This window comes from Octodon degus, unplaced genomic scaffold (genome assembly GCF_000260255.1).
Source record: "Octodon degus isolate 3935 unplaced genomic scaffold, OctDeg1.0 scaffold00026, whole genome shotgun sequence".
Classification (NCBI taxonomy): domain Eukaryota; kingdom Metazoa; phylum Chordata; class Mammalia; order Rodentia; family Octodontidae; genus Octodon; species Octodon degus.
Genome location: NW_004524602.1, coordinates 10,680,962 through 10,690,566, shown reverse-complemented (window position 1 = coordinate 10,690,566; position 9,605 = coordinate 10,680,962). Strand labels below are relative to the sequence as shown.

The 9,605-nt window shown below is 55.6% G+C and overlaps 1 protein-coding gene across 1 annotated transcript in view; it reads right to left on the bottom strand.

The window, feature by feature from the left end:
* Igdcc4 (immunoglobulin superfamily DCC subclass member 4) overlaps positions 1 to 9,605 on the bottom strand; it is a 38,073-nt gene that overhangs the window by 25,340 nt on the left and 3,128 nt on the right. Inside the window, exon 2 of the mRNA XM_004628930.3 lies at positions 9,541 to 9,599. Coding sequence (XP_004628987.2) covers positions 9,541 to 9,599 — 59 coding nt within the window. The remainder of the gene's footprint in view (positions 1 to 9,540; positions 9,600 to 9,605) is intronic.

Genomic DNA, 9,605 nt, shown 5'->3' with positions numbered 1-9,605 from the left:
ACACACACACACACACACACACACACACACACACACACACACACACAAATAAAAGCATTGTCTTGTATATGGTGTATTTTGTAGTACTGACTTTTTTTAAAAAATGTATTTGGTACAGTGTCTCACTACACAGCTCTGACTCCTAGTGATCCTCCTTTTCTAGCCTCCCCTGCGCTGGGATTACAGGCCTGCGCCACCAAGCCCGGTCTCGTGGCCTGCTCCATGTACCTGGGCGGGGCCAGCATGACCAGAAATAGAACTGGGTCCTTGCGCTTGCCTAAGCAGGCACTTAGACTGCTGAACTGTCTCCGCAGCCCCGTAGTACTGACGGCTATCTTTTTTTTTTTTTTTTTTAAACTTCTATCTTGATTTTATGTATTTAGTACAGGGTCTACAGGGTGCCCCTACACAGACAGTAGCGATCCACCTGTTTTCAGCCTCCCAAGCACTGGGATTATAGATGCACGCCACCACATGCCCGGTCTCAATTGCTGTCTCAGCCACTCCAGGGGTTGATTTCCAAAAGCCTAATTCCTTCCAGACGGGGCTGTGGTAAGCATCAAATGAGATGAGGAGTGAGACGAATGTGGCACTACCTGGCACGGGACAGGGGCTCCATTGTGTTGTTCCCGTCCCTGGAACCTAACAGGTCACATTGGCCCTTATCATCCAACCAAAACTACACAAAATATGCCACACACTAGAAAAGAGCTCTAGCCAGGGAACATTCAAAATAAAATGCATTATGAGGGATAGGATTGTAGCTCAGAGGTAGAGCGCTAGCTTAGCACGCATGACACCCTGGGTTCCACCCCCGTATTACCAAAAAATACAAATAAAATAAAAATATATTATGAGTAGGAAACTGCATGTGTGGGACTCGCTATCTCAGTATCTCCCTCCTTTGTGTCCTTGCTCTTTGGATTTTGAGACGCAGAATCACAAAGCAGCTCAGGTTCACTTTGTAGCCCAGGCTGGCCTTGAACTTGTGGGGATCTCCCTGACTCAGCCTCCTGAGTGCTGGGATTGCAACCAAGCCTGGTTCAGTCCTGAGTCTACCTATTCAGAGCAATCCTGGAGGCAGCTCCCACAGCTATACCAGGCTGCGGGGGCTGAGCCCTGGCAGCCCGGGTCTCTTCTGCTCTTGTAGCTGGAAAAGCTGTGTTCCTTCCTGAAGCTACTGTCCACAGGGTCACGTAGAGGCTGGCCTCAGGACCTGGGTCTCCTGACCAACCGGGCTCGTCCTTGTCCCCAGGCGTCAGAAGACCCAACAGAGCCTTGCCACTAGAGGACAAGGAAGGGAGCAGTGGAGGAAGGGACTGCCATTGACAGCCCAGGTAAGACCACAAAGGCAACATTTGTTATGTTAGTCAACAGGTCAGCAGGGCCTGGTCACCATTGTTCTTAGAGAAGTGCCTGGTTTTCCTCCCTGGTGTCAGGGAAAGTTAGCCTGCTGCACGTGCATGCATGCACGCGTGCTCTCTCTCTCTCTCTCTCTCTCTCTCTCTCTCTCTCTCTCTCTCTCTCTTGTGTGTGTGTGCACGTGCACCCCCCCCCCATCTCCTGGGAGCTTAAGGGCCCAAGGTCCCTTCACCCTCTGGAGGCGGGGCCCCATCCTCACATGTGCCCCCAGGCAGGCCCAGACTGACGCAGCCAAACGGTGACAAAGCAGGACTGGGGGGGGGGGAATCTGTAGTCAGCTCTGTCACAGTCTAGATGTGTGGCCTTGGGAAGGACTCTAATTTCTGGGCCTCAGTTTACCAAAACATCTGATACTCTATTACTGTATCCCTGAGTAAACATAAAACAAAGTAGATGCACACAGTGGCAGACACAATTCTGCTTCCCTGAACACACGCACCTCTGTCTCTGCCACTGTCCCCAGTTCCTGCATGTGTACCCCCACCCGCACAGGCACACACACGCGCACGCACACACAAGTGCACGCAGGGTCCTGTCTGTCCCAGGCTCTCTCCACAACCTCTAAAGAAGAACAGGGTAGAAAGAAGAGAAGGCCCAGCTGGCTGCGATAGGGCGACCAGGACAGACGCCAGGGCTCTGACACCAGGAGGACAGAAGGGTAGACAGACAGGACCAGACACCTCCAGGCGCCACTGGCCTGGGGGCAGGACTGGTGGGTGCAGAGGGGACCAGGCAGCTCCTACCGTGCCTAGTTTCCACTCTTAACTGGGGAAACCAAATCCGCACTCCTACTGCTGCCTGGAGAGGCACGTGTGACCTCGATAGCCGACCCAGGCTCGCCTCCCGGCTCCTTCCACAGGCATAAAACAAAGCTGATACTCCTGGGCTCTCGCGGATCCAGCAGAGCCTAAGGGACCCTGCCATAGGACTGGGAGTTCTCCATAAGGGGGTGCAAATGCTGACACCCAGCCCCCCATCCGCAGGCCCCACTCATCCATTCAGACAGGGCTCGGAGGCAGCTGCCAAAAGCCCTGTCGGTACCAGCACAGGGTTTGGGTTGCAGGAGAAAAAGCCCACACGAGTGGAATCCAGAATCCGCGCAGGCCCTCGGGCAGCCCCCCCCCCCCAGCAGGCCATCCGGGGCTTGGAAAATCCCCTGCCGCGCTGAACAAACACTGCGAACAGTTGGGGCCCAAGCAGCTGCTGGGGCTGTCAGCAACCCGGGCTGTGGCGGGCAGGACTGCGGCCAGAGGGGACAGGGCTGGCGGGGGAGCCGAGCCCTTCCTGAATATTCATGCATCAGCAGATGTCTGGCTAAGCCACCTTGGAGGAGCCTGGAGCCCGGCAGGCGGGAACAGGGAATCCGACAGGGGTGGGGATGTAGCGAGAACCTCAGAGGTCCCTTCCTAGAGCATAGGGCTGTGCCGGGGGCCCAAGATGGACCACTTTAGTGGAAATGTCTTTAAAGCCCAGGGACCCCCCATTGTGCAGATAGGGAAACCGAGGACCAGAAAGCAGGTTCTCATCTCTAGGAGACAGAGTTGGGGATTTCCTAAGTCTGGCATCGAGTGCCCCTAGGAGGGCCCTTTCCCCTTCTTCTCTTGTCTGGGTGGACAGCAAGCGCTGGTGAGGCAAAGGCTGGGGCTGGAGCCAGAGGCCCGAATTCCAGGCCCAGTCATCGCTGCACGACTGTGATAAGCTCCTGGCCTCCCCTCCACCGTTTCCTCAACCTGAGAGAGAGGACTCTCCAGATTTCTCCAAAATTCTTATGGAAATTCCCCCAGCCACACAGGAGAACCTATGTCTGAGGCTCACTACCTGGACTGTTTTCATTTTTAAACCTCTAGCACATATTCTGCTCCACCACACAGCCACGTATGTTTTTATTTTTTATTTTATTTTATTTTTTTTGAGAGACAGAGAGAGAGAGAGAGAGAGAGAGAGAGAGAGAGGTGTGTGTGTGTGGCCAGCTCAGCCCACCAGGGGGCGGGACTGGCTGGCATGTGGTGCTGGGGGATTGAACCACGGTCCCTGATGCTTTGCCAAGCTTGTTCTAAGTAGGTGCTTTAGACCACTGAGCCATCTCTCCAGCCCACGTATGTTTTTATATAAATTGTGCTTCCAGGCTGGGGAGATGGCTCAGTAGAATAAGTGCTTCCCTGGCAAGCGCAAGGGCCTGAGTTCAATTACTGGATCTACAAAGAAAAAAAAAAAAAAATTGTGGCTCCTCCACCACCAAATCTTTTCGCAAAAATGATGCCCTGGGAGCTGGACGTGGTGGCACAAGCCTGTCATCGTGGCACTGGAAAGGCTGCGGCAGGAGGATGACCGCCAGTTTGCTGCCAGCCTGGGTTGCATAGAGACCACGTCTCACACACATAAGGAAGGTGAGGCTCTGAGTGGTGGGTCCTCTCTGCTACTTCCAGTGCGCTGGACCCCAAATGTTCCCTGAAAACATCTGTAGCCTCCTTTCGGACTGGGGCACCGCAGCAGGTCTCCAGCTTTCTGCCTGGGGGCTTACCTCTCCCTCCCCCACTACTCCTCCCCCTCCCATCTTTTCAATCAGGCCCTGCCAAAGACTCAGCGTTTCTGCTCCTGGGAACCCAGGCCCTTCTCTATCTTCTTTTTGAACAGATTTTACCTACTTCCAGAAAGAACTCCATCTCAAAAGGCGAATGAGAACCCCAGCAGAAAGGAGATTCACTGCAAGCCCCGGGCCAGCTCCATGCCTTTTGCTGTTCAGGAGCCTCCAGTGCGACCCAGCCTCCCTTGATCTCTCAGGAAAGGGACCCACGCTGGGCACCAGAGGCAACAAGGTCAAGACCCTTCCATGAGGCCTAGAACTTGCCACTGACCTCAGGGCTTTGTCACTTCTCAACTTCCAGGCCCATTCTCTGCGCCATCAGCATCTCTCCTTCCCCATGGGTAGCAAATCAGTGTCCCCCAAAGCCTCGGCCACCTCCCTGACCACACACCAAGGGCCTCCCACCTGTGGCCATAAGGGATCTGGGCTTGTCTCTTGGGACACCGGAAGGGACTCAGCCCCCTCCTCTACAACAACAATCTCAAGGTGACAGTGGCAGCTTAACCCACTTACCTCCTGCTCCTGTTCCCGGAGGCCACAGCCAACTACTTCCAGTTCTCTGACTGCACCTCGTGCTCTGGAGACTCCTACAGAGCGCACACTGCTTCTGGTCTGGCGGGGGGGTGGTGGGGTGGTGGTGGATCTAGATCACCAGTTCTAACTCCTTTTTCTTCACAGCTGGGCACCAAACTTGAGATTATAACCTAGTCAGCTTTCTAAATGCTTAGTGCTGGGCTGGGGAGATGGCTCAGTAGAATAAGTGCTTGCCTGGCAAGCGCAAGGGCCTGGGTTCAATCCCCAGTTCTGCCAAAAAAAAAAAAAATGCTTAGTGCCTAGGACACTGCCTGGCTCAATAAATATTCTTTGAAGAGATGGGTGGACATCCAAAGACACTAAAAAAGACAAGACAAGCTGGGCAGGGCATGTATGTCTATAATCCTCCTTGGGATACTGAGGCAGGAAGATCTTGACTTCAAGTCCAGCCTGGGCAATTTAAGAGATTCTGGGGGCCGGGGAGATGGCTCAGTGGAATAAGCGCTTCCCTGGCAAGCACAAGGGCCTAAGATCAATCCCTGGTTCTGAAAAAAAAAAAAAAAAAAAAGATTCTGGCTCAAAATAAAATTTAACAAGGAAGGCCAGGCATGGTAGCACACACATGTAATTCCAGCACACTCAGGAGGCTGAGGAAGGAAGATGGCTATGAGTCTGAGGCCAGCCTGGGTTATGAAGTGAGCTTAAGGGCAGCCAGAACTTCATAGAAAGACCCTGCCTCAAAAAATAAAACAAGGGGCTGGGGAGATGGCTCAGTGGAATAAGCACTTCCCTAGCAAGTACAAGGGCCTGAGTTCAATCCCTGGTTCTGCAAAATAAATAAATAAATAAATAAAGTACCTTTTTTTTTTTTTTTTTTTTTTTTTGCAGAACTGGGGATTGAACTCAGGCCCTTGTGCTTGCCAGAGAAGCACTTATTCTACTGAGCCATCTCCCCAGCCCCTAAAGTGCCTTCTTTAGCAAAATCAGTCAGGGGGAAGGGACTGCAGTTCCATCCCCAGTACCACGTGCTGCACCAGACCTGCCCTTAAGGCAGGAAAAAAAAAAAAAAAAAAAAAAAAAAAAAAAAAAAAAAAAAAAAGAAAGAAAGAAAAAAAAAAATCCTTAAAAATAAAACAAGAAAAAACAAAGGTAACAGTACAAACTCAGGGACTGGGGTTTGATCCCCAGCACCATATGCTGCACCAGCCCCACCCCTGGCATGCTGAGCCAACTACTGAGTCCGAGCATGGTGGCCCACGCCTATAATCCCAGCGTTGTGGAGGCTGAAAGCAGGAGGATCACTATGAGTCCAAGCTGTGTATTGAGACCCTACACAGGATACACACCATTAATGTATTTTTTTTAAACATTTATTTATTTGTGTGTGTGTGTGTGTGTGTGTGTGTGTGTGTGGCCAGCTCAGCCCACCAGGGGGCGGGGTGGCTGGCATGTGGTGCTGGGGGATTGAACTGCAGTCCCTTTGCTTAGCTTAGCTTGTTCCAAGTAGGTGCTTTAGACCACTGAGCCATCTCACCAGCCCCCCATTAATGTATTTTAATGTATGCACCAAATACATTAAAAAAAAAAAGGTAACAGTAACATCCTTCAGAGGTAAGGGTGATGGGATACATATAGAAGCTGTCCAGCATGCTTCGTGGCACCTACCAGGCACCTACAAAATACTTAAAATGCACACAGAACAGCAAAGCCACCCTGAAAGCAACTGCACTACATGGAGGTGACAGGGAGGAGCTCAGCACACTGCCTGTCCCCTGCGGCATGGCCCACGGGATTAGAAACACTTTTCTCCTGGGTTGACACCTCAGCCCCAGCACTGAGTCAGCAGGAGCTGGGGACATCACCAGCCTGGAAGACAACAAGCTGGGCCCAGGACATTGACTCTGGTCCCCACTCCGCCCAGGCTGGGGTCCTCTCCCTCAGAGCCACTCTTACTCCTCTAAGTCCTGGGAGCTGAGAGCTGCCAGGACCGCCTCAAAAAGGCATCTGTTCCACATCTGGGATTCCCTGTCAAGCCTGGCTGCTGTGCCTCAGATGCTGGAGGGGATCAGACGAGGTGGGTGAGTGGTGGAGGGAGGATTTCAGGGCCCGAGAGAGGACTGAGGGGGGCAGGCCTACAGCTGGTAACTTCTCAAGAAGTTCAGAGAAGGCAACTTGGGTGTGTGTGCCTATTCCCCCAGGGAAGGGAAACACGGCTGTGTCACACAGCCTTGGAGGGCAGTGTCCAAGAGCTTGGAGATGGGTTCCACCCCCCACTGAACTCAGTTCATAAACTGTGGAACTCTGGAAGGTCACTCGGTCTTATCTGTAAAATGGGCTCCTGCTAAAATTATTTCTAAATTTCAGTGCTGACATTCCGTGATGCTGTTATTGTGAGATCTCTTAACTGGAATAAGACACTACTATGGGAAAAAAGAGGAAATGCTAGTTGACCCCAAGTATTGCTTAACAGGGCCACAAAAATACACACAGGATCAGTGAAAGTTCAGATGACCGCCAGAGAAGAATCAGTATTCAGAGACACTGCCAGCAGCCGACCTGGCTCTGAACCTCTGAGATGGATCCAAGGGCCCACCTCAGCTGCCTGCAAGGGGCTTTTGGGCTGAGAGAGAGGTGTAAGGGAAGGACAGTAACCTGGTCAGGAGAAAGCATCCCTGACCTTGGAGCCTCCACTACGGACCTCTGTGTCTTGACTTGGGTGGAAGGGGAACCCCATTTCCTACATCTGTGTAAAAGCCCAGCTTCCGGCCGCTGCCTTCAGACAGGAGCCCATTCTTACAAAAGTCTCTGAAGTTCCTGATCCCTGACCCTTGACCACATCGATCATTTTTCCTTCCCCCACCTTCCCTCATATACATGTAGCCTGTCCTCGTGTCCCACGGCCTGCACTGCAATGACATGTCTAGGGTGTGGCTGCTCTGGCTACCCCACAGCCAGCTGCCACTGGCCTCCCTTCATGGCAACCCTCACTGACTTCTAAGTGCTGGGCTTCCACCCTGCTCAGATCTTGCTCCACCACTGCTGGGGTGACACTGGCCTTCCTGAGCTGGGCCTCGCCACCCTCCTCAGCTTCTCCTCCCACTGCTCCATGACCCCTGGCCCATCCAGCCCCGGTCCATCCACCAAACTCCCTGGCCTTGTGCTCCAAGCTCCAGCCAGATTTAGCTCCATGCAGTCAGTGGGTGGAAGCTGAACCACCTGTGTTCACACAGCCTGTCCGCTGGGAAGCATTCCCCATCCACAGTGTTCTTCCAGGGGCTGCCTTCCCTCCACATTGTCTCCCCTCCCTCCCGCCCACCCCATATTATCTTTGCTTTCTTCAGAAGTCTTTCTGATTTCCCTGGCTGGCTCAGGGACCTCGGTTCTGCAGGGTACCTGGAAGTTGCCCCCAACTCCCCACCCACCCTGCAGCCTTGAAACTTCCTGCCAGGGTCCACTCTACCTCCTATTTACTGAACTCCAGGCGGCTAGCACTCCCTGGCCTATAAAAGCTGTGTAGTGAATGAAGGAATGAAGGAATGGAAGTCAGGGTGGCCAGGCAGACCTCTGCGGGGGCTCCCTGTGCCTGCTGAGCTCTGCCCCTTCGCAGGAGGGGCCAGGGCAAGCGGGGGAGCTGCGGCAGCCAGCTGCTCACGGGGGTCTGCTTCCTTGTGCAGTGAGGACCAGCAGAGGCCAGAGGACCCCAGTGTCCTGCTGGGCCTGTGAGGGGCCCAGCCCTGGTCCTGCTGTGCTGGGTGACACTGCGCTGCAGAAGCTCTTGAAGAACCAAAGTGTGTGTGTGTGTGTGTGTGTGTGTGTGTGTGTGTGTGTGTATTATTCCTTAATCCCCTGGGCTCCGGGAGGACAGATGCCTCCTGACACTTCTTCCTCCCTTTCACCTGACAACTCCGCAGTCCCAGCAGGAGAGGGGAGCGCCACTGCAGAGAGAAGGGGTTCCCCCCACCCCGGCGCCCCATACTTTCCCACCCGCCTCTGCTGGAGATGGGCCTGGGGCCGCCCAGCAGAGGCTCGGTCCCGCCTCCCGCCTCCCTCCCACGTGGCCGGGCTGAGTCTCTGTAAGGCCGCAGCAGCTGGAGCAGAATCCCCCCTTCCCACCCCCACCGCCAAGTCCCTCCCCAACTGGCCCCGGACACATCCTCGCCCTCCCACCCTGCGGCGCCGGGGACGCGAGAACCGGGCGAACAAAGCGGCAGCCGTCCCCTCCCCCAGCCTCTCTGGGCCCCCTAAACGCACTCGGGACCCGGAGTCCCGGCTGCAGCGGAGGCAGGATCCCCGCTCGCCAGCCTCCCCTAGCGTGGACAACTCCGCCACCCCGGTGCGAGCCCGGGGAGACCAGGCTGACCCCATCCACGCTTAGGGCGCGAGTGACATGCGTCCCACCCAGAGCGCAAGTGTCGGACGCGCCACGAAAGCAACTGGTTCCTGTCCCCCACCCCGCGCCCCCCTGGGGCCACAGCTTCGGGGGCTTCAGCACCGCCACCGCTCCAGCCCCAACTGGTCCCAGGGGCCACACCCACTGGGCAAAGTTGAATGTTGTTTCGTCGACACCTTCCTCGGTCAACCCCGAATGCGTCGCCGTCCCCCCACTTTGGGCAAGGACACTCCCCAGAAGCCAAGGCCAAATGTTAGCTCAGCAGGAGAGTCACAGTCCGGCGCGCGCCGGCCGCAGACAGAAGCGGGACACGCGCGGGCCGGCGCCGCAGTCACCAGCGCCGATGCCGCGGCGCGACCGTGGGGGTTCTGCGGGCTCGGACGCGCGCGGGGCCCCTCCACGCGCACACACGCGCGCACACGCGCGCACACGCACTCGCGCTGCTCGGGACCCTGCGCGCCCAGGGCACAGCCCCCTGCGGACCCCAACCCGCCCGGGCGCAGCCTCAGCCCCCGCTCGAGGATCGCGGGCGTGGGACACCGGGCCCCGCACGCCCTCGGGACAGGCACCGCACAGCCCGGCGCGCCCCGCCGCCTCCCGCGCCCCTTACCTCGAGCGGCCAGCAGACAGAAGGTCAGCGCCAGGAGTCCGCGCCCGCGGCCCGCGGCCCCGCGC